Source organism: Balearica regulorum, chromosome 3 (genome assembly GCF_011004875.1).
Source record: "Balearica regulorum gibbericeps isolate bBalReg1 chromosome 3, bBalReg1.pri, whole genome shotgun sequence".
NCBI lineage: Eukaryota > Metazoa > Chordata > Aves > Gruiformes > Gruidae > Balearica > Balearica regulorum.
Window position 1 is genome coordinate 6,211,989 of NC_046186.1, and position 25,177 is coordinate 6,237,165.

Genomic DNA, 25,177 nt, shown 5'->3' on the forward strand with positions numbered 1-25,177 from the left:
AAAATGAATAAGAAAAAAAATACATAGTACTGACTTCCTACCTGTATATAACTCATGGATTTATTCTAAAACAAGTAGATCTTGATTTTTGTCTTTTTTTTTTCTTTAACATGGAAACAGATCAAATGTAATAAAGTAGAGCAATAGAGAGAAGAATTACTTTATATATATATACACATACACTACAGTTCATGAATTATAGTCTAGTGAGAAAAAACAAAACATGTAGTCAGATGAAAGATAAATATTTGATTACAAGAACACATTCCTTGACAGACAAACATAGAGTCAGATTTGTCCTCACCCAGGACAGGGAACTTTATACTTTTAGCAACTTGTGTAGTTTTTTAGACTGAAAAAATACTATACTGGAATGACAGAAGAGAATGTAAAGTCAAGTACATAACCCATTCATTCAGAACAGTGTTGTTAACGTATTTTTGTGCGTACAAGCTCAAACATTTTGCCTGCTTTTATGCAAAACATAACATTTTTCATAAATAAATAAATAAGAAAAAAAAAGAAACCATCGATTTCCAAAAGACAAACAGCAGTTGGGAACAACTGTTCTACAACACTGACTCTCAGCTGGGGAGAAACGGGACTTGTTTCTAGCCAAATTCTTAGAGAGAAGTAATTCTTGATTAGATTTTGAGTAATTCTAATGGGGAGAAGGAAGGGAAAACAAGACTGGAAAAGTCCCAGTCCTGAAAAGGGGGTCCATTAAGAAGAAAAAAATGAGACTTACAATTCAGGCAGGATAAAAATCAGATTATTTCTTAGAATTTTCCATTAAATCTTGAAAGTGTAATGAGGCCCTAATAGTCAAATATTAAATACACAAACATTACTGAATGTAGCAGCCACCTCAGCATAGAAAAGAAAATCAAACCAAAGTAACCAGCTTCTACCACTGAAAGGGTATAAAAAGCACACTAAAAATAGCAAGTTTCCAACAGCCACATATGCTATATTACTGACTAAAAAGGATGGAAATTGGCCCAAACACTAGCGTGGAATCGTGAGCGTGCTCCTGGCACAATTTTGCCCTTGACATCCAGTTGCCCACACAAGACATGAGGAGGAATTGAGCATGAACAGGGGCCATCGACTGTTCTCTGTATCCACTATAGACAAGGCTACGAAAAGGTCAGGGTAGTCCTGTCCACCTACAGAAAATTTAGCCATGGGGACCCAAGCCAGTCCTTGTCACCTGCCTTCAGTGCCAGAGAACTGGCCATGGTCAACTGGCCTTTAGATCTTATAAATACTTCAGAGTAAATGACATTCAAGAAGATGCTCTACTGATAGAGAGAACATAGGGTTGATAAGATCTATAAGGTGTACTTGCTATGATGTATTATCTTGTGCCAGTATAGCTAAATCTCAGTGAAACCGAGTAAAATTGCTATCAAAACCACCTGGTATCAAAACCATCGTTCTACAGACTTTCATGCTAACACGGCTATAATGCTTCTTGATCCCACCTAGCTTTTTGAGGGTACTATAGTACTACATTCTGTAATGTAGATGTAATTATTCATAAGTATACAGATCAGAAAGTAGGACTTGAAAGAGGGGTGGAGAGAAGAGCATATACTAAAGCATGTTTGCACAGAATAGTTTAATTCTATCTGTAAGCTGTACTGTATTAAAAGAGTCCTCAAATGTTATTGAAACAATTTTCTAATGAGAGGAATAATGAAAAAGAAAAAAAATGATTGTGAAAAATGCGTGTGAAATGTTTATAAATAGAATCTACTTTCTACAGGAAGGAAATATGAATACATGGCAGGCAGAAAGATTCATAACTACCCTTTCATAATCCTCCTTCTCAGCACGCGTGCTTACATATCAGGAAATATTGAGGGAACAGGAAAAATATGGAAATAGGATTCCTTTAGACCATCTGGGCAAAAGGAAAAAACGTATAACAATGATATATGCAGCATGAAAAAGGCATCATCACTGATGATCAGAGGGCTGGAGCACCTCTCCTAGGAAGACAGTCTGAAAGAGTTGGGGTTGTCCAGCCTGGAGAAGAGAAGGCTCCGGGGAGACCTTATAGCACCTTCCAGTACCTGAAGGGACTACAGGAAAGATGGTGAGGGACATTTACAAGGGCATGGAGTGACAGGACCAGGGGTAGTGACTTTAAACTAAAAGAGGGTGGATTTAGATGAGATATAAGGAAGAAATTCTTCACGATGAAGGTGGTGGGGCACTGGCACTGGTTGCCCAGAGAAGCTGTGGATGCCCCATCCCTGGCAGTGTTCAAGGCCAGGTTGGATGGGGCTTTGGGCAACCTGGTCTAGTGGAGGGTGTCCCTGCCCATGGCAGGGGGGTTGGAACTAGATGGGCTTTCCAACCCAAACCATTCTGTGATTCTACGATGATCAGACCAGCATGATGTATGAAAGACCTCACAGCTTTCTCTGCTGGAGCTGGGTATCACTAAAAGAAGAGAATTACCTCCATCCGCTCTTGCTTGACATCATCAATCTCATCATCTTCAAACATGGCTAAGAGCTCTCCAGTCTGGTCAATGGAGTTCAGAAAGTCTTGAGCAAGCTTCTGCCGTTTGTTGGTGTTATTACTGTTGAATTTGTCTTCACAAAGGTAAGCAAAGAACAACAAACTTAAGTTATTTGGCTTCCCCAAACATCAATCAATGTCCCTAGGAAGGACATGTTTTAGAATTAGATGCAGTATAAAGAAAAGGTCTGTTCTCACTGTCCTCCTCATACAAGTTGTGCTACCTGACGAAGGTGATGTCATTGCTGTGCTGCACTATCACTGTAGTAAAAAAATACCTTTAGTGTTTTCTAATATAACCTAGTGGGTTTTAGTAATCTAGAGAAACCTAGTCTACTGCTCATATATCATTATTTCTCACGGAAGGATCCACAGTGGACAGAGCTGTAGAAGAAAGCACCCTCCTTTGGTTGTACAAAACCCTCCCTTTTACAACAGAATATATGTGGAGGAAATGCTCTTTCCTGAAAGCATACAGAACATTCTCATTACCTACAGCAAACCATAATCCATTGCTCTACAGTAAAACCTGGAGAACCCTGGTAAAGTGATCTGTCTTGTTCCAAACAGGGTAACAGCTATAAAGACATTAGTTTCACAAAACAAAATTAATGGCTTCAACTACCAAAGCATGCCAGAAAAGGTAATCTTTAATTCCCAGATGAACTGTGTTTAGGAAGCATTTCATGAGCATCTAAATGGCTTACAAAAATTGTTTATTTGTTTTAAATAGTGACACAGACTTAAGTATTAAAAAACCCAAAGCTGTCAGCTAGGAAGGTATAATGCCAGACTGCTTGCATGAAACAATATACCTTCCCATGTGGTGAAAAGAAAATGCCAGAGGCAAACTAAATCTTAAAGGAATTGACAAAAACTTATCCATACATTGACTAAGTCAGAGCAAAAAGTACAATGGTTACCTAACAGCAACATGGATGCTCAGAGGAACTAAACACAAGGAATTCATCGTAAGGGAAAAAAGATTAAAATAAAAGGCTCTGAGAAAGGAAACAAGTTAATACAAAAAGTTGTGTATGACATTGCTAGATGTTATAAAAGTATGGAAAGATTTAGATTTGCTACGATAAGTTTTAACTGAACTGTTTACAAAGGAAATGTTAATTCTTCGATTCATATAAATCAACAAAACTTTATACTAGCAAATTATATGGCATAAATTAATATATTTTTAATTCAAAGAGCTTTTCCTGTAAATGAATTGGTTATAAAATCTGTGACTTGCTCATGGAATGAGGAAACAAAAGTGTTTCCCATTCTTTACATTACAGATTAAGTATAAAATGTTAAGCCACACTGAAAATAAGCCCAGATCATATATTAGTATTCAGCGATTTCACATTATGGGTTGGGTTTTTTTAAACATGTCAAAACCCTTGATAATGATATAATAAATGTCCATTCAATTGTACGCGGTAGCTGCCGCATTTAAATTATATATGCTGAAATCTATTAGCCCTTTAATCAGCACCAGTTTTTTACTTCAACAGAGTTCTGATATTAAACAGTCTTACTTATCATTTGGATACTAGATGCAAATACTTACTTCTGAAGTATTTCAAACAGAAAAGCAGAGATTTTAAACCAAATTCCTCTGAAGACAATATTTTGGTGTCTTTAACTATTAAGCAAGACATTAATATTTTGCATTGAGCTGTTCAGCACATTTATAAAATATCAAGCCTCCCCCAAAGTAAATAATTTATTTTTTCTACCTTCAAGGAGGTCATCTTCTTCTATTCCTTTGACAATTTTAGATTTATAGTCTCGAAAAAACATGTATTTAAGTAGCCTTCTAAGCTTCTTCTAAGAGAAAAAAATACATTTATATCAATTAGTATTATACAGTTGTTTTTTATTAGACTAACTTTGTAACACACAAACATATGGATTTGTAAAATATTCATAATTTTTGATTCTGCAGAAAATCCATGCATAGAAAGTACATCAAGGTCAGTAGCAACCCCACATTAACGATTATTTATTTGAGCTCCCTGGTACTTTGCTTGCCAACTGTGAGACAGAAATGGGTTTGACTATCAGAAAGCAGAAATTCAGAAATCAGGCTTCTTTAGGACACGCCAAAATCTTTGCTTAGTTTGGAAATTCAAGCCTACAAATGCATATTTCCCTGAACTTTGACATCCATATTAACCACTGTTTTCAGGATAGTCTTACAGATCATATCAGATAAAGAAACTGCAATTGGTTTTTATGTTTTAGTGGGTTTTAATTTTGATATGGTTTTGGTCATTAGTTTTCACTTCTCAAACAAGGGAAGAAAAACAAAGGGGAGAGAAAAGGAGAATGGAATAGGGGGGAATAAGGAAGAAAAGGAGATAAAGGAAGAATAAATAATGTTAATAAAAATAGTCGACAAGATTTTTTTTATAATTTTGAAATTTGAAAAAAGAAAATTAATTTAATCTTGGTATGGAAAAATGGGATTTTTAAAATTATTGACCTGCTCTACTTACTATCCAGAGAAAGCAAGACCATCATTAAATTTGGAGATTTTAGTGAGACAAAGTACAGGAAAAATATTATAATGGAGAATGAGGACAGGTTTTACTGACAGCCTAGATGACAAAAATGTAATGGTCACACTGTCAAATGTCACATCTATACCCTGTGTTACTAGGGGGAAATTAGAATGATTGATTTTTAATAAAAGGGATATAAAGGATAAGGATCAATATCTGTACCTTTATTAAGAAACTATTTTGAGCTCTAAGGTACATTACCTTAAGCTTAGTGAAAAATATGTATTGATAATTGAAGTTACAGGAAAAATGAGAATGAATTAAAATGTTATACAATGATTGTACTGTGCACAATACGATACAATTGCAGAGCAGCGATACTCTTAAATAAAGCTATTCATGGTGATGGACTCCTTTCACATAGGTTAAGCAGGCACTTTAAAACACGATAAGCAGCTTACTATGTAAAGTAAGAAATTTCTCTTTTATTACTATACCTTATCTTTGCGCATTAAGAACAGGAGATCTTCAGCAGAGATGACTCGAGCTCCTCTCAGCTGAGAAACTTCAGCTGCTTGCTGCAACTAAAATAAATGAATAAATTAAGATGGCTGTTTCTGCGTTAAAAAATTATTCACTAGGGTTTGTTTAAATAAGTTCAGATAATATTTTGCATGGTAGTGCATAGCAAAATACAAGCTATGCACTAAAACACAAGTTGGGACTCTCAAAGGTGTCACGCATTTGGCTTTTGTTAGCCAAGAAGTGAATAACAGTATTACAAAAAGACTGAAAGACTCTTGACAGATCTCAAGCAAAAGCTTTTTTGTTTATATTTAAAATGATTGCTTTTAAAAAGCGCTACATCCTTTTTTTTTTTCTTTCCTTGCACCACATTAGCCCAGAAAATGCAGATATAATTCTCTCAGGCAATGTAAAAATGCCAAATTCTTGCCATAGCACTTTATCTGCAACTGTGGAAGGGTGGCTGATCCCTCTCACAAGTTTTTAGAATAACAAATATTAATTTTAAACAGCTTACCTAAGTATTTTTTGAAAGAAACTCTACCCCTACTTGACTTACCATTAGTACAAACCAGACCCACATGAAGAACTTTTTTAGGCATGCTCTTATTTCATTTGAGAGAAAGAAAATTAATTGATAGGAAATACCAACTCTAGTAACAAAGAAATTGCAAAAACCTTATAGAGCAGACCAAGCCATTGAGATATGTGACTTGCTCATGGAATGGGGAAACAAAAGTGTTTCCCATTCTTTAAACTGAGCACTGAATGCCACGAAAATTGATAAGAGGTTGCCAAAGAAGTGTGAAGCAAAGACCCGTCCTCATCTCCATGGCGACAGTGCCTCTAAAGGCCCCAAACTCCTCAAACTGGGCTGTAAAGAGCGAAAAACTCTGTAAGGGACTAAGCACATCAACCTTGGAATCGCCTTCAGTAGGAGCAGGAAATTGGGCTACTTTATACACAAATAGATCATATCAAAACCAGTACAAGATTAGAAACCAAACTGGCGCAAGCTGATGCTTATCAAACTACTGGGCTAAGGAGGTCCAACCCAAACGCACTAGAGAAGTCTATGGGATTTCCTCCTTTCACCTCGCTAGCCTTTGGCTCTGGCAGAAGATGATACTGTAGAGTGGTGGGACAGAAAGGATGCTTCACAGCATGGAATACACTTTATCCTCTAAATTCAAAAAGATTGTCCAAAAGACAAGATTTAATCTCAGTTTCTTTGCTCTTATCCTTGTTAACCATCTGATGGATGAGCTGACAGTGAGCACAGTTATCTAAAGGAGAGATATCTTAAAAAATTCTTGATGTTAAAACTCATACACACCTGCAACATTATCAATGAACAGCAATTTAATTTATTTTCAAATATCTCTATATTCTTCTTTCAGAAATGCATTAATGCACCTGAAAATAATTTAAAGAAATCCTATCCTTCATACTCACACTAGCAATGGTTTCACTCAGTATCACTGGCTGAATAAGTATATTATTAATCTGAGCTCCCATGCTGCTATGACTTGAAATAGGCCTATTCAGAAGTTAAAAAGATCAACAAAAACAGTAGCTGTTTCTAATATCCAAAGGAGGAGGTGGGGGGTGTGGGGGGAAGATTTTCATTTTGGCAAGTGTTCAGTGGGCAAAAGATTCAGTCCATAAATCATAATACTGGACTGCATTAATTTTTTTCCACACTAATCACATGCATACAAAACGTTAACTGTATCTCGTACGCACAACACAAAACATACTGCGTGAAGAGTTTCAGATTTTCCCCTTGAAACCCTCTCTTGGCCCTTGCAGTCATAGAGACCAGAGAGATTTCAGGAATTCAGAAGTCACAGTAATATAATCTTACTTGAAAAATGTAAGAATGTGAAAAACGATAGTTCTATTTTTTGGCACAAGCAAAACTGTTTCTTATTCTGATTAGTCTGAGGGCACGCAAGCTACTTATATTTCTAACATAAAATATAAAGAGCTGGATAAAAATAAATTTACCAAGAACGAGCCAATATTCATCTCTGGTGTAAATCTATTGCAGTTAATGGATTTATGCCAAGGCTGACTTTGGCCCCACTAAGCTTAGAAGTGTTACAAAACCTGACCTTAGCATGGTGATAACACAACACAGTTTTTCCAAATACCATATAAAACAACAGCAGAAATATCTGACATGAAAGTACGCTCTAGTTCCCTAACACATATAGGACCACAACTATAATCTTTAAGGTCCCCTCCAACCCAAACCATTCTATGATTCTAGAAGACATTAATTTTCTTACCATAAAATTCAGATATGTTAATTTCTGTTTATAATTTTCCAAATTATAAACACACAACAATGTCATTTAAAGCAAAGATTGTGTGCAAGCTGCCCACAGAAACCTCCCAATGAAGTAAGGGAGAGTAAGGGGAAGAGGCCAAATTCACGTCCCATTTGCATCTAAGTAAATCCTGAATAACACTGTTTACTTTAATGGAGTTATTCTGGGCTAAACACAAGATCAAAATCTGGAATAATATTCTCAGTTTCTACCAAAACAATGACAACTTTATTCTTGCATTGCCTCGACTTTTGCATCTATTTTATTTTAAGGAATGAACACACAGCATTTAATTTCTTTGGCTTAAAGAAAGCAAAATACGAAAATAATTACTTCCTGTACAGTTATAAAATATGGATTATTTATCCAAACAGACCATAATGAGTTCTGCATTGGTACACATATTTACCTGGGAAACCAGGATATGCTCAGGTAAATATGTATCCAAGCAATTAAAAAAAAATTACGTACCACACAGCCGAGGTTGGGGGGAAGATGTATTTATAGTTTTAACCCACACATAATTGACTCATTCAAACCACAACATGAGTGCTTTGCTATAATTAGTATTATAACAAACTGTCTTATTTCACTGTCCCAGAGTTGCCATTAATATGCAATAAGTCCCGATTCCTTAATTTCCGGAGCTGAAGGCCTTGTTGAGTCATTACCGCAACTGCGTTACATGATGAAGGGGGATTTCAGGAAGCCATACCAAAGAAACGATCCATCTCCGAGCACCCGAGCATTTATCATTCCCGAAAAGCATTTTTCAGCTATGCAACCTTGAAGCCAGGAGGTCTTTCACCTTGCACTGCAGTGGAAGCACTGGGGTTTTTTACTTTGTGAACAGCACGTCTACTCCCCGTGACTCTTGACGATAGGCGTGATACAAACGCTGCAATAACTTTTCAGATACGAGGTTACTATATGGCAACAGCGGAGATGTGCAAGAATTTCCCACCTTTCCCTTCTCCAAGGCTCAGTGACATTCACTGCCAGTCACCGAATTCGGGGCAGCAGCAGTTCCAACATACTCACTGTCTTTTCCTAAATTTTTTTAATGATTAAAATTATTTAGTCCACATTACAAAATATTTTGTTTGGGATTATCTTGAAGAACACCAAACAATCCAAATTACTTAGCTCCTTAAATTAAAAATGCCTAAATTTCCTAATACCAGCAAACAATATTTGAGACCTTGGAGTCTGAATATATTTTTTATTACAGCTAAATTATGAACCCCTAAAAGTGAAGTTTAAATAACGGAAGTGTTGAAATGACTTTAACTATAGGAGCGCAAATAGCTCTGTTAATAATTAGGAGTTTATGAAAAATAAGTGTATTTTACAATTTTTCACATTACAAAGAAGGTAGTATATACAGTAACTATATTTTAAAGTCTAAGAAGAAATGGCTGGGGAATAATATTTTAAAATGTAATCACTGGTTTAATGACTTTATGAAGTTAACTTTCTTGGCAGGATGAACTGAAGTATGTTAACAGTCACCTTACGGCTATTTTCTTTTTGCAACTTCTGCAAATTATAGATTTGTTGAAAGGAGTATTCATTCTCCTATGACAGAAGCACAGTTACTTCAATGGTACTGTCTGCTTTTTTGTTTTTCATAATTATTTTTTCTTCCACTACCTCCAAAGTCAACAATCATTGATACTTCTTCTACAAAACTGTCTTGATGGACAAACAGACAAAAAGCTGGAAAACAAACATACTATGTTGTGACATAATCCTTCCAGTTAAACTGCAGGACGGAGTCGGCATGGTAATGTTTGCATGCCTTGAAACTGCTGGGAGCCAAGAATAATGCTTCAGGAGCTATGATTTTGTTTTCATTATAGAAGAAAATTAGATCATAGTTCACCTGGCCAAAGTTTTTTCTGAAGCAGGAAGATTGTTTTGTTATTAAATATGCATTAAAATGTACTATTTTTTCATCTTTCTAGATCAAAAGTATGCAGCTATAAAAATACCAATAGAATAATCTGAATTTAGATATAATGCCATAAATGTATTCTAAACAGAGCATCCCAATACTTTTTTGAAAGCAATTAAACTTTGTTTTTCACTTAAATCTTTCCATATAATATCTCACATACTAATGCTGACACCTGAGCTTTTCATTCTAACATACATGGGAAAAACGCAGAATTTGTTTCAGCTAGTCAGCATAGGAATGTGTTTGACACAGATAGCACATCCTGGGAGGATAATGACATTACGGAAGCCACTAGAGCACTCTAATAGGTAATGATTTAGGATGAACACACAAGGGTTAAATAGTGTGACCAAATCATCACAAGCTGCCTAAAACATAAAACTAATCTGCAGATTAAAAGGCAATCAATTTTCTTGGGTTTAGGTATCTATTTTCAAATTTAAGTATTTTTTACTGAAGAACATTTAATGTATCACACCAGGTGATCATGTGTGACTTTGAGAAGATAAAGCTCTGCATCACATTTGAGGCTTTAGAGGAGCACTCTTCTTGCTTGACATACAGTGAATTTCAGTCCATACAGATCATGGGAATAAGAAAACATCAGTTCATACCCCACAGTCCCTTGCAGCTACTGAGAACTTGTTTTCAAGTATGTAATTTGTTATATTTGATTCTCAAAAAAACCATACTCTTTAGTCTCTGAAGGAAGACTGACTGCTTTGTCTTGCCTTCTACCAGATGGCAATGGCTGTTGGTTTCCACAATTCAGCCAGCCCAAAGAGCTGGATCTGGATATGGAGAGCCTGCAGCCAGTTATTGCCAGCTGGAGAAGAATTATCTCAAAAGTATCTACAGCAATATGCAGGTTACACAAGGGCTCTTTCCCATTGAAAGCATAAAGAGTACATCTACAGGTCCGATGGTTTGAGAGCAGCCCTGACAAGAAGGACTTGGGGGTGTTAGTTGAGGAGAAACTCAACATGAGCCAGGAGTGTGTGCTTGCAGCCCAGAAAGCCAACCGTGTCCTGGGCTGCATCAAAAGAAGTGTGACCAGCAGGTCGAGGGAGGGGATTCTGCCCCTCTACTCCGCTCTTGTGAGACCCCACCTGCAGTGCTGCGTCCAGCTCTGGGGGCCCCAGTACAAGACAGACATGGAGCTGTTGGAGCGAGGCCAGAGGAGGCCACAAAGACAGAGGGCTGGAGCACCTCTCCTATGAAGACAGCCTTGAGAGAGTTGGGTTTGTTCAGCCTGGAGAAGGCTCTGGGAAGACCTTATAGCACCTTCCAGTACCTGAAGGGGCCTACAGGAAAGATGGAGAGGGACTGTTTATCAGGGATTATAGTGATAGGACAAGGGGTAATGGGTTTAAGCTGAAGGAGGGTCGATTTAGATTAGATGTTAGAAAGAAATTCTTCCCTGTGAGGGTGGTGAGGTACTGGAACAGGTTGCCCAGAGAAGCTGTGGCTGCCCCTGGCTCCCTGGCAGTGTTCAAGGCCAGGTTGGATGGGGCTTTGAGCAACCTGGTCTAGTGGAGAGTGTCCCTGCCCATGGCTGGGGGTTGGACCTAGATGATCTTTGAGGTCTCTTCCAACCCAAACCATTCTATGATGCACAACAATGGTTTTGACATCAAAGCAGTTGATATAAATTTAAGAAGTCAGACTATACAATCAAACACAGGACAAAACAGCCCCTTCCTCAGCTGCCTTCAGACTGAAATTGTGTGAAAGCCAGTCCTATGAACTCCAATAAATAGCCCTACATGTCAGCCTGCATGTTTTTAACCATACCACTGCTATCAAAGACCCCTACAGATTAGTATGATGATGAAAAGATACCTTGTTATTCCCATTTGTTTAAATTGGACATTTAATATAATTTTGGACTTCATCATCTCTTCATTTTACTGACAACCCACATAATTCCTTTAATTATAGAAAAGCTTGTAGGGTTTTTTTGTTGTTGTTTTGATTTTTGTTTTTTAGCAACACAGTAAAATCCAAATAAAAGAAATGCAACAAAAGAAGGTACATACTTCTAGGGAGAGAAAATAGCAAGAGCAGAGCACCCTGCAGCTTGCTAGAGCTGATATTCTTCATGTTACAAACAAGATCCTTCTAAATATACAAAAGAAAGAAAAAAGAAAAAAACCACAAGAAATGTTCACAGTCCTTAGAAAACTACATTAAGTCAGCATGTGTAATGGAATGGGCTAACAAGAAAATGCACCATGCTCCTAGAGTACCCATGCTGGAAATCCCTGCAGCTGGAAGGGGAAGGCTTTCTACTGGCCAATGTCGTAAAATTTAACATTACTAAATTATTCTAAGTTAAAGAGCATACCATTTCTTTTCAAGAAAATGTATAAATACATCATCAGAACAGGTTTGGCCACCCAGGGCATCTTCAGACTGTACCCTGTAATTCATCTCAGAGCAGTAGATTCCCAGACAGCAGTGATTCATGGGGTTATTCTGCAATGGATGTGGACACTTACTAGATTTATGTCCATCTGATCCTCAATTTTATCAAGCTCCCACTGGATTTTATTTTTTTTTTCTTGGGTTGGAAGGGACCTTAAAGACCACCTTGTTCCAACCCCCCTGCCATGAGCAGGGACAGCCTCCACTAGACCAGGTTGCCCAAAGCCCCATCCAACCTGGCCTTGAACACTGCCAGGGATCCAGGAGCAGCCACAGCTTCTCTGGGCAACCTGTGTCAGTGCTTCACCACCCTCACAGGGAAGAATTTCTTCCTAACATCTAATCTAAATCTCCCCTCTTTCAGCTTAAGGCCATTACCCCTTGTAAATGGGGTACTACATGCCCTTGTAAAAAGTCCCCAACCCATGTGCAAGACCTTGCACTTGGCCTTGTTGAACTTCATGAGGTTCGCACAAGCCCACCTCTGCAGCTGTCAAGGTCCCTCTGGATGGCATCCCTTCCCTCCAGCATGTCGACCACACCACATAGCTTGACGTCAGTGTTGTCGGCAAACTTGCTGAGGGTGCACTCGATCCCACTGTCCATATCGCTGACAAAGATGTTAAACATCTTCGGTCCTCATGACAACCCCTGAGGAACGTCACTTGTCATTGAAGCTCTGCTGCTTGTCAGCTACTCCCCAATTTAGTATTATCAACAAAGTTGTTGGGCATACCCTGCGTCACCCATCCAGGTTGCTCATAGAAGACATATGGGTCTCATTACTCCAGTCTTTACCAATGTCTAATGTGTTGCTCCACAGAAGAAGGGAGAGGAAAAAACTCCTCTGCTGATGTTCTCTCCCACTGCTGGTGGTGACAACATCAAGCAAGAAAACAAACTTGGAAACCACTAGTCTAGTTATTATTATTACAAGGGAGGAAAAATACGCCTGAAAAATATCATCCAAGGGGAAATGATGGAGTAGTGTTCTCTAGAAGGAGCAAGTGACCGTGAAAAAAAGGTTTGTGAAGTGTGAACTTTGTAGATATGAAAGATTCATTAGGCAATATGAAACTGAAAAATACCAAAAGCCAAAAAGCACTTCAACCTCCGCAAACAGATCTCTGTATTTCTGAAGAAGATGAGCATAGAGGTCCTCTGCTAACTGTCCACGTTCTAGGATTGTCAGGATATTCTAGATGCTGAGGTAAATGGTGCCATCCCACTGTAAATCACGGCAGCAAATTTCCCTGTATCTAAACTAAATAAATGCTGATGTTTTGGAGGAAATTGTCAGAGAATCATAGAATAGTTTGGGTTGGAAGGGACTTTTAAAGGTCATCTAGTCCAAATTATAATAAAACTAACTACTTTTGGCGTCAAACTTTCATAATGAGCTGTTTCATTTTTTTATATCAGTATCACTACAGCTATTCCAAGTTGACAATCTCAACTATAACAATTAACTTCCATCTAAGTTACATCTTCGAATGCCCATTTAGTAGTAAATGTTACTTTGAAAAAATAAGAATGTTCAATCTTTTCAGCAATAAATACATTCACCCTTCCTTTAGTAAAACAAAAAAAGCAAGGAGAATTTACCCTTCTTAAGAACTGAAGATAATATTATTTCTGAATATTTAGTCTATTAACTCAGATTTATTTCCTCTCCATCAATCATTCCTATTTCTTTTCTTTCTCCAATAATACTGTGGCATGCAAACCAGCAGAGGTTTACATTATACCAAAGCTTCCTGTCCTTTGGTTTCAAGTCCCAGAAGAAACCACCATTCAGGATTATTGTTACGCAGTTTCCAATGCTGCAAGCAGAAAAAAAACCCTGTTCTCTGTTGATTGAGAGACCATCTAATATAAACAGGTTTCTTTCTCCCATTGCTGCAGAGAGTAACATTTGTTTAAATCATGCATCCTTACATTGCTCACGCAGGAAAATAATCTTTGCCTTATATTAGTTTCACCAGAACACTAAATAAATACTCTTCCTTTCCGTATGACAGCAAATTGGAATCAGGCTTCACTGTTTGTCATAGGGAAAATAAGACATGTATTTACCTATTCCAAGCACAGAGATAAAGTGCTTTTAGACCAAGCCTCAGGCTAATGAGAGAACTGCAAAGCAAGTATTACTACGACGAGCAGGCAACCATCAGTGCACTGAATATAGAGAAGACAGGACCTTGATCCTCTGGATGAAGTGATCTCAAAGTCATAAAAAAATTTTCTTCAAACATCTCAAAGTGAAAGTCAAAAATATACTTTAAAAAATTAAATCCTGCAAAGGACATAAGCAAGACATTGCTTTGAAATTTTAGACTGGGAGACAGAAAGAGTAAAAAAGGTTTCAGGTTCAATCAAAAATACAAAAATGGCAATATTTTCCATTAGAAAGCTCTACAATTGTTCACAGCTCTGAAGAGACAGGCCATTATGTTCATACTTGGAAATATTATCCTAGTGGTGGAAGACTTTGTAAATTAAAAGATTTTTACCTGAACTGATTCACACTGGTCTTTTTTCTTATTTTTTTATTCTCATCTGCTCAAATGCATATATTGACTAAGTGAGAGCTTCTCAGTTTGCATGGTGACGACAACTTAATGCTACAGAATCGCTCAGATTAAACAGTGAGACATATCTAAATGACTACTGGTTTAAATGATTTTGGATGGCAGATGGGCCATATGGGTGCCTGGGTTTAAGGTAAATTATACTGCCCACAGAATTTTGACAGACAGGTAAATATCATCTTGCAAGATGTACCCAAATTATCAATAGAAAATGAAAACAATAATAGAAAAAGAAATATGTGAAAAAGTTTGGTTTAACGCTTTTTCAGCCACAGTATATGCGTGGAGTGTACATTATGACGCTAGAGAATGTCTAAGTCTGTTCTGTAATCTTTAATCTTAGGGAAAATCATTTGTCAACAAGGACAAGGTATAATCGGAATGTGTAATAAAACAAAATCTTTGTCTTCTATCAGGAAATCTCTCTCCAGTTCATTTCAAAATGGCTTCAAAATTCTAAATCTATAGCACTTTTCTTCCAAGAATCTTTTAATCCAAGATAAAGATAAAAATAGAGCTAAATTTATGAAAACAATAGTCCCAGTCCAAGATAGACCCATTTTCATGTAAAAATAAGAGGAAAGGAAGTCCAAATTTTTGTATGTATGTGTTAGTTTGCTGTATTTTCTTTTTTATTTATATGAATCATAATTCTCAGAGCTTCAAAGAAACCAAGGTAAATTGTACAGGTGATGATGACAGATTTTCTCTTGGGAAGATGGAAGAAAGAAAAAATGAGAGAGCTCTTGCTCAGAGAAAGAAAAGAAAGCAACACGAAGGAGCATAAATGTAGAATCTGAACAACAGATATTTGTGTCTGAAAAACAGCACTGATTTCCTAACTCTTATTTAATGTTCATTCTTTAATTAACATTCATTTCCCAAGGACATAAGTTTGAAAAGGCTGTTTCACATTACTCTAGCACGAAGAGAAAGAATCACTTTTAAGCCATAAAAAGGCTGGGGAAAAAAAATAAACATGCCTTCTGAACATAATTTCCTCTTTATTGCTACTGCAAAGTTATGAAATGAAATCTATTATTTAATTACATTGGATCAAGCAACAGGAAAAGAAGGGAGTGTTTGAGTCACAACATCCCTGTAAGGATAAATTACTACACTTCCTCTTGCTAAAAGACAGTTTTAATGGACTGAAACTGTGCAAATGGTTAAAATCAAACTACCGGGAGGTAGGAAGACTTTCTTGCTAACAAAAAACCCCCATAAAATGTAATCTGAAATTCTTAACAGAAACATCGGTAACAATAGGGGGAAAAAGCAGCAACATTTCTGCCAGAACATAAATAGTTTGAAAATTATTACATTTAATCAGATTCTTTCCAGAATCTGAAGATAGTTTAAAAACTATACAATAATTTCTGGGCCTCTTTTATTTTATGGCTTGCATTGGAGATGTTTAGATAATCTATTATGAAAACTTCAAAATTTATCTGCTATTACTACCAGAATTTTATTAGCCATAAGGGATTTCCCTTAGCTGTGCTTTAGTAATGTTTACTAGATCCTTCAAATTGAATACAACTGTTGGTAAAGTTAAAGTATTTTATTTCTTAAGTATGTTCTTGGCATAAAAAAAAAAAAAAAAAGGAGGGCTTTAAACTATAATGAAAAGATAGGCTGAATTCTAAAATGTTGGAATAGATAACTTGGCAACGAGTATGGAGTCCACAATTGGGATATGAATGTGCAAATGCTGTGAACTTTTATATAATTTAAATTCACTTTGACTTGTGTGGAGATGCTCTGAAATAACCTTTCATGGAAATATTATCTTTTCTCAAAACTAGAATACATTAAAATACGAGAGCATTTCACAGATAATTAGAAAAACAATGGAAACTATCTTTGAAGTTGTTCAGGAAAGCTCCTCCTAAGCCTAAGGGTAGTATGGGAGAAAGCATTTCTTTGAAAAAGCTATCCTGGAGGCCACAGAGACTGATTTCCTAGGCCCATCAGAGACTGGACTGACCTCTCAAGACTGCAGGATAGATGACATGGAGGGGGTGAGTAGAAGCCATGAAGCTTTTTTGGGAAAAGTGCAAAGAGGTTTTTGAGAGGGATAAAGGAAACAAGATAGCAAAAGCTGTTTGCAGAAATTTTCTAGATCAAAGCTTTTTATGGTATCCTTCTAGTATTTGGCCCACGGTCTACTTCTAAACTTCTAACACAATCTATGAAAGTAGTCATAAAATAAAACTTTTCGGTCATGTGGTGTCTCACATAACTCCATGATTCTTTTATTTTTTTTAAGAAGTCTGATCTTCAATGGAAAATGTTAGGAGGCTACTTATTCCTAATAAGTAGAAGTCACTGTATCTAGAGAACCCAGACTTCACCTGCTGAATGTAGGAAACTAAAAAAATAAGCCATGAATCTCATCGTACATGGTGTATTTCTTCTTCTTCTTTCGAAACTCGAGCTATTGGCTACTGACAGACTCCAGCTGGCTATGGGGACATTTGGTCAGATTCAGTGAATTTTTTAATATTTTACCTACCAATGCTTCACAAGTAAAACTTGCACATCCTCAAAATGGTTATGAACCAGAAAGGCTTTGATGGACAGTCAGTCCAGAGTCAATCCCAAAAACTATCAATTGACTGAGCAAGAAGTCTGATAAAGTAGAGGAAACAAGAGATTTATGTCAAGAGACAGAAGTACTTTTGCAAAAATCTCTGGAAACGGGCAACAGGTCCAAGATATGGACCTATATGCATCCATTAGAAGACAATTTCCCCTGCCTGAGGAGATCTCTGCTTTGAGAATCCAGCTGTACAATCTTATAATTAAATGCAGCTCCACTGAAACTGCTCATGTGTTGAGTTACTAAGGCTGAGCACAAAGCCAGGCTATCCATTACCGGTACCAGAGGAGTCAGAAGAAGATCACGTCAATGATGCCAGTGGGGAGAAGGAAAACTAGTGTTTCCAGAATTTATCCTTTGGGAGCCACAAAGGAAAGTGTCAGCACTACAGGTCTGAGTTCAAGAGACACAGAAACATCTCCAAAATCTTCAAGAGGAAAGGAGAGTCTCAGTGCAAAAAAGCAAGGATGGGAAGAAAAATCTTTATTTTCTCCAGGAAAACTATGCTGTAGATTGGCATCTGAGCACAGTGATTCTGACCATGGTAAAGGCTGAGTCTTAGCATAATCATCAGCACTCAAACCATTCAGCTCCTAAAAAAACTGGTAGCACAGATTTCTTCAAGAAGAGACCTTGATACTTCTGCATGAGCATGCAATTTAAAAGGTGTGCAAAAGGGGACAAATTTCTCTAATTATTAGAGGTATTCTCTGCAGTATTTATGGAAATAAATAGGAGGAAGATTATACAAGGCTAAAGTGCAATTGCTAAAGTGCAATTGATGAATTTCTAACAAAAAATCCACCCCAAAATCACATGGAAAACAAATGGAAAAATACCTTCATTCCTCAAAAACAATGGAATACTTCCATTTTTATCATGTATTTATAAGAAAGTGACCTCAACTATCTGTCACAAACTGATATTTACGTTTACAGAAAAAGAGAGTGAAAACAAGCGTAAGTAAAATCAATACAGGTATCAGAAAGACAGAAAGAAATCTCTGTTCTCACAATGACAGAGTGGTTGATGCTTTTCTAAAAGACATGAGGAAGGAGGGCTCCAAAGTGAAATGTAAAGTGAATAAAGAAAAGGTAAAGACTAGGTAAGATTTAAGAAGACACATTGATTATTGAGGGGATTTAACAGGTCAAGAAAGTAGGGGATAAGAACACTAACAATAATAAATAAAACATTCTCCATTAATACAGATCGCTCCCTTTCTGGGTTGCTTTTAAGATTGATTTCTTTATTGTGGGAAAGCTAGGTTACCTACATGAATTTTACGTTTTTGTTCATACGACAGTGATTATCTGTTCTACATCCATTTTACAAATAGACAAAACAAGGCACAGGACCACTCACTGCACGTGGGCAAAGCGAGGACCAGGAGAAAAAAAAAATCCTCTGTTTGCCTCCCTCACCAACCAATTAGCAGCACTCCTTCACTGCTAACGATACTTCTCTAATGCAATAGGAAACATCTGCAAAATAATGCAGAAATATATTAAAAAAAAAACCCAAACACCAAACAATCAAACCTCGTCTGAGCTTTAACTTAAGAGTTTTTTGTATCTAAACTTGTATGCACTCCTAAGCAAAAACTATAAATATTTCCCAGTGCCTAAAGCTGCGAAATGCAGAGGTGATTTAGCAGACACGTAAACCATAAAAACTGTGCCCAAAATATTTCTCTTCTAATTTAGAGTAAGTGGGCCAGCCTTATATCATATATAATCATAATTCTCAGTGACATTTAAACTGAAAACCAACTAAACATTTAAACTAAAAACCTGCAAACCTCCATAAAGCTTTACAAATAGTATCAGTCATTTTAATATAAAGCTAAGAGACAGTAGCATAAACAATGTCAACAGAGTCACTAGTTTGCAGTTTAGAACCCGGACCTGGAATACTGTAAAAGTAAATCCTTACATTCAGAAAAAATCACTTTTCAATCAGTGGCTTTCTGAAGAGGAACCAGGATCTGCAGCATGCAGTAAAGCCATACCATTAGAGGTCAAGGAAGTACAGGAATAAAGAACTGCCAAAAGTAAAGCTTAATTAGCTTTGCAAGTCCAATTAAGAAGCAAAGCAAAGCAAATCAAAGGAGGCTTCAGACATAACACAGTATGAAGAAAGATAATCTGTGCAGAATGAAATAGAGATGGAAAATCCAAACATGGTTCCAAAACAGGACAATAATTTTCACTGAGTGTTGAGAAGAACTGAGATTTTGAGCATGGGAGCAAAGGTACGACAACTCATGGAAGATGTATATGGAAATAAATTATTTCTGATGTACTGAATGGAAGCAAAAATCCAAGATTTTAATGTACTCCAGTCGTCAGCACTGGATATCTCAGATGTGAACGAACTATAAACATAACTGAATGTCTGCTGTCATTAATATTCAAATAAATCAGCTAAGTTTTGGGAAGCTAAAAGGATCAAATAATCATAGGCTGCTGCCTAAAAATACTTGAAGAGCAAATAGAAAGATGATGGATCCAAGTTCTTCTTGGTAGTGTCAGATGATATCACAAGAGGCGTCAGCCAGAAATTGCAATTTGGGAAGGATCAAGTAGGGATGTTAGGAAAACCATTCTCAGAGACAGGATAGAGCCACCTGCAGCAGATTAAGCAGGAAAGGCTTTGAAGAATTTCTCCATGGAGCTTCCAGAGCCTGAGCTGGACAAAGCCATGGCTGACCAGATCTAGTTCTGGAAGAGACCTCAAAGCCCATCTAGTTCCAATCCCCCTGCCACGGGCAGGGACACCCTCCACTAGACCAGGTTGCCCAAAGCCCCATCCAACCTGGCCTTGAACACTGCCAGGGATGGGCCATCCACAGCCTCTCTGGGCAACCTGTGCCAGTGCCTCACCACCCTCACAGGGAAGAATTTCTTTCTAACATCTAATCTAAATCGACCTTCCTTTAGCTTAAACCCATGAACCCTTGTCCTATCACTCCATGCCCTTGTAAACAGTTCCTCTCCTTCTGTCCTGTAGCCCCTTTAGGTACTGGAAGGCTGCTCAAAGGTCTCCCCAGAGCCTTCTCTTCTCCAGGCTGAACAATCCCAACTCTCTCAGTCTGTCTTCATAGGAGAGGTGCTCCAGCCCTCTGATCAACTTCATGGCCTCCTCTGGACTCTCTCCAACAGCTCCATGTCTTTGTGACGGTGTGGGCCCCAGAGCTGAACACAGTACTCCAGGTGGGGTGTCAGTCCTTTGAGTCTGTTGGACTAGATGTCTCCAGGGGTTTGACTGTCTCTTTCCCTTCTGTATTTTGTATACTTTTACAGAGTTTTTTCAGTAAAGGAAATTGTTAACTTCTGTTTGTACAGATTCCAGCATGTCACCCTCCCCTCTATTTGGAATAGAGTCCCCTATCTACTGCTTATATCAAAATTTAAATTCTTATCAAAACCAGTGTGCCAACAAAGTGAAGAAAGCCAGTCCTGAGGACTCTGCAAAAGACAGAGAACACAGGTGGAGGTGAGACAAACCTCGCCTCATCTTTGAGTTGCTGCTACAAGCATCAACTCAGAAAGTCAGCTGTGGCCAGCTCCCCAACGTCTATCAATCACGAAGAAAAGCCTGCAACTAAGCACTGCTACTAAGGAGTAAAAGAAATAAGGTCTGATCCTACACACCAGCAGTCCCACTGTGCACCGAGCAAGACATGGGAACAAGATGAAATTTGCTGACTTCTTCTGTAAGAACAAATAAATACATAAAAATAACGGGTTCATTTGCAGCAAGTAGTCTAGGCTGATGAATGGTAGTAAAACAAGTTGAGCAAGGTTATTGGGGATTCTTTTGATAGAACTTGAATGAAAATCAGCTTCTACGATGGTCTAAGTATTCCCAGAGAAGATTCCTTAATTATTTGCAGCCTTGGTTCATTCAGATAAATAGGCTGTGCTAATATATGTTTGAGCTTCATTTAGAAAAAAAATAGTTATTCATTACAGATGTGAATATCTCTGCTCTGCCACATACTGCAACTAATAATAAAATGCAGAGTAGTTGAGCTCGTACCTCACAGTTAATTTTATAAATTCATCTCGTTAAGATTTGCCTTCTTAAAACCCTGTAAGCTAAATCCTAAAGACCTAACACAAGTTTTTACAGAATAGCTCCAGAATCAAAGCCTTTTTAACAGATTCATGTAAACAGTGATTTATAGTCCGGAGTTACTATTGGGGTTTTTAGATTCTCTTTTCTAGATTCTCTTAAGATATGTTTCCCTTTATACTCTTTATACAGATGTAATAACCGTAATATATCAGCTAATGAATGAAAGAGGACATTTGTCTCATGAGAAGGCAGCACCATAGGGGGTATTTCCGCTTTTTACAGACACTTCCAGTGAAATTTGTGGCAAGGACAATGGAGCTGAGATTGAGGTCCCTCAGTCCAGGACAAATTTCAGGTTCTAAATAAATGGATACCACCATAAAATGCATATGCTATACTGCCCTTTTCTAACAGTTTCAGAGTACTTTATGAGGAAACTCAGTAACATTACTCCATTGTTCTAATTTAATACCTGAGACACAGAAATAAAATTAATTCATCTAAGGTCAATTCACATTTTACTGATTCTGGGTCATCATTTCAGTACCTGATCCCTTCCTGAGTATGACCCATTGCAGAATACTTAAAACTTTTATCTGCTACTTGTCTTCAGAGACAAAACATATTTCGGATATCTCCCTCCAATCAGCTTCAATCTAATCAGTAGGATAGCAATCTGCGTAAAGTACTCTCTAATGTCCACCTTTTGTTGTTCTATTGATAAGTTTGGTGACATCGAATATCTAGTCAGCTGATGAGCCCTGAATGTTTTGTTAAATGACATTTAATATCAGAAACTAGATATAAAAAGATAATTTGAATTGCTAAATTCCCATAACTATCTCACAAAGCACAGAAACATGCATCTGGGTGCTTCCCATTTCTTTAACCTTCAGCCAGTTGTAGAAGTTCAGGTTTGCACAGTCAATGCAAACAAAGAGAGAATCACAAACAAAATTTACACGTCCTGTGTCTCTGTGAAATGCATCATGATACTGGTTTCAGATGTACGTCAGGTTGCTTAGTGAATCTGCATTTATCCCCTTGAAGAGTATATTCAACAAAATCCAAGCAAGGCTAAATGATATTTCGATGGATGACATTTAGCCCAAACACAAAGTTGAGTGTTGTAGCAATACCAGGAAATTCTTTTGACATATATTATAGCCAGACATAGGATGAAATAGTCGCCAGTTTGAAAATCTAGCTTAGTTTCAGTGGATTTGTTTCCTTAAAAAAAATCAATGTACTTCTGCTAATAGCTTCTTATAATGAAAGGGCTTTATAATTAAGTAGAAATAGTGTTGTATTCTATCAACTACAGACTAAAGCAGTGGGTCTGATCATATTAGTAATATGTGGATGTAAAGTGAAAAATTCCTCATCTAAATATTAATAAGCAGCTTCTACAAATAATGTGCATTATCCATTTGGCACATACAATGGCATTTCTGGCTGCAGCACAGTCATGCATACATGAGTCCTAGAAATTAAATGTATTCATTCTTAAAATTTCCTCTTCTTCCTACTTCCAGTGTGTAAATGTCAAGTATTAAAGTAAGTCTATAAATATTACTTTCATTTTCAGGCTTTCTAGTTATGTCAGAAGGAGTTTCCTGCAATCCAGCAATGCACTTGAACTCACTCTTACCTAGTAGAAAGTGAATCCCCTTGGTCTCAGCAGAGCTGATTTCTTGTCCTGGTCTTCCATTTAGTTTTTATTTTCTGCATTATTTTATGCAGGTGTTATTTCTGATAGATTGTACTCTAGTGCAAGTTCGCTTTTTGTAACAGTGGGGTAGCCCGTGGTGTGTGGGAACAGCTATTTTATAATTATATGTCATAATTTCAGGTGTGCCATTCTCTCCATCCATCTAAACTGAAATAGCAATGTGTTACACAGTTCACTTCTCTGACAAGGAAAATCATCTAAATGGTGTTCACTTTGACGAGGGACGAGGTAATCAGAGCACTCCCCTCTCTAAGTATTTTTGTCTGTCTTCTTTTCTTTCCTACCTGTGTTGCCACGTCCCACATCAGTAGCCGTTTCAATAATGAGTAAGATTAAGGGAAAACCAAGTTGCGCACTTCCCCTTCACAGCTGGGACCACAACTCGAACTTGATCTAAAGCATTAAATTAAATTAAATCAGCACCTGATCTTTAGCTGCCATCCCCTTCACAAAATACCCTGCCCATAGTTTGCTGCAAGTTGACATCAGCGGCATCCTGTGCTCAGGAAAAGATGAGTACAGCACTAATTATGACTCAAGCCTAAGCCAGGGTTGAGGTCATGGGCAAGGAAGTGAAGGAAATGGGACTGTGTTGGCATCTCACCTCTTGCTCTTCAAGTTTCTAGCATAGTTTCCACAAAACACAGAAATTAATTTTCAAAAGGTCATCTGTGTTTTACAGTATTCTTAAAATTGTCTACTATTTCCTCCACACATCTCTTCCAGCAGCACCAATGTTGGCTAGTAAAATATGATCTCTATTCAAAATCATTCCACACTCCTGCTTTTTAGAGAAAATACAAAAAAACACAGCTGTGTGTGACTGGATTCGTATGACAGCTTAATTTGAATGTCCTTTCATGTTTATATATATTTTTTTATATGTATAATATTCTAAATTTCAAAATGTACTGCTACGTTTTTAAAAGCAAATTTCACTATAAATCCCTTTCTCACTCATTCTCATTCTTCTGTAATTAGCTTTTCTTTTGCCATGTTCTCTGCCCAGTTTCAGTTAAGGAAAATGTTTTGGTTTGAGTATGTGAGAAAAATGCACTTGGCCTTTTTTAAGTTAGCCAAGATGAAAATAAATTTCTTTACTTCAAAATGTGTATAGGTTTTTTATGTACTCAAATAATATGACTTTTGAAAAAAGTAAATTGTCAGTGAAGAATCATCACAAAGATTCAATTAACTTAAAAATAAGCAAACTAAGTAATTAATCCAACTTCTTAAAAAGGATTATTCTAAAATGTCACTTTTCCCTGTTTCACCATTTTCTTTCAGAAGCTAGAAACAAGATGCACAGTAAATGTTAAATACTGTTGACCTGAAAGCAGCAAGTATGATTTTGATCACAATACTAACATTCTCCTTGAACTACAAAATGGTCAAATGCTACTCTAAAAATAAAAAAGAGGAATGACTCCTATCATATCGAAATGGAAGCAGATGACAGTTTTGGCAATATGGACATGAAGATTAACTATCTGCAATATTAGGTTGAAAAAGTGGCAAGATTTAGGTATGGCCCAGGATACAGAGAAAAAATAGGCAGAAAGCCCCAGATCCCAGGGAAATTAGAGCATTAATCAATTCTCAGAGTAAGGGAGAAAAGATGAGGAGCTTAGTTTTGTCCTTCCTAAATTTCAGCAGATAAAAAAAGTACTTCTAGGGAAACATGGCAAAACACAGTCCTGGGTAAACACTGATGAGTCGAGAGTGAAGAGAGGAATATCCAAAACACCAGTGTTAAGACGATATTGAATCCTTGAAAGCAGATGAGGCTAGAAAGCCTACTGATGAAAAGGAAATGGGATGAGAACAGAAATTTGTGGGATGTCCAAAGAATGTAAGAAAATTCTGTTGAAAGATACAT

At 37.2% G+C, this 25,177-nt stretch overlaps 1 protein-coding gene across 10 annotated transcripts in view; it reads right to left on the reverse strand.

Annotated features, from left to right (window-relative positions):
- Positions 1–25,177, reverse strand: part of SUPT3H (SPT3 homolog, SAGA and STAGA complex component) — a 282,637-nt gene that overhangs the window by 86,800 nt on the left and 170,660 nt on the right. For 8 of the 10 annotated variants that reach the window (XM_075750450.1, XM_075750451.1, XM_075750448.1 and 5 more), the window contains 3 exons: positions 5,537–5,623; positions 4,272–4,362; positions 2,473–2,609 (listed from right to left, as the gene is read on the reverse strand). In XM_075750450.1, the coding sequence (XP_075606565.1) occupies positions 2,473–2,609; positions 4,272–4,362; positions 5,537–5,623 (315 nt within the window). The remainder of the gene's footprint in view (positions 1–2,472; positions 2,610–4,271; positions 4,363–5,536; positions 5,624–25,177) is intronic. The other 2 variants (XM_075750444.1, XM_075750445.1) reach the window with 1 other exon arrangement.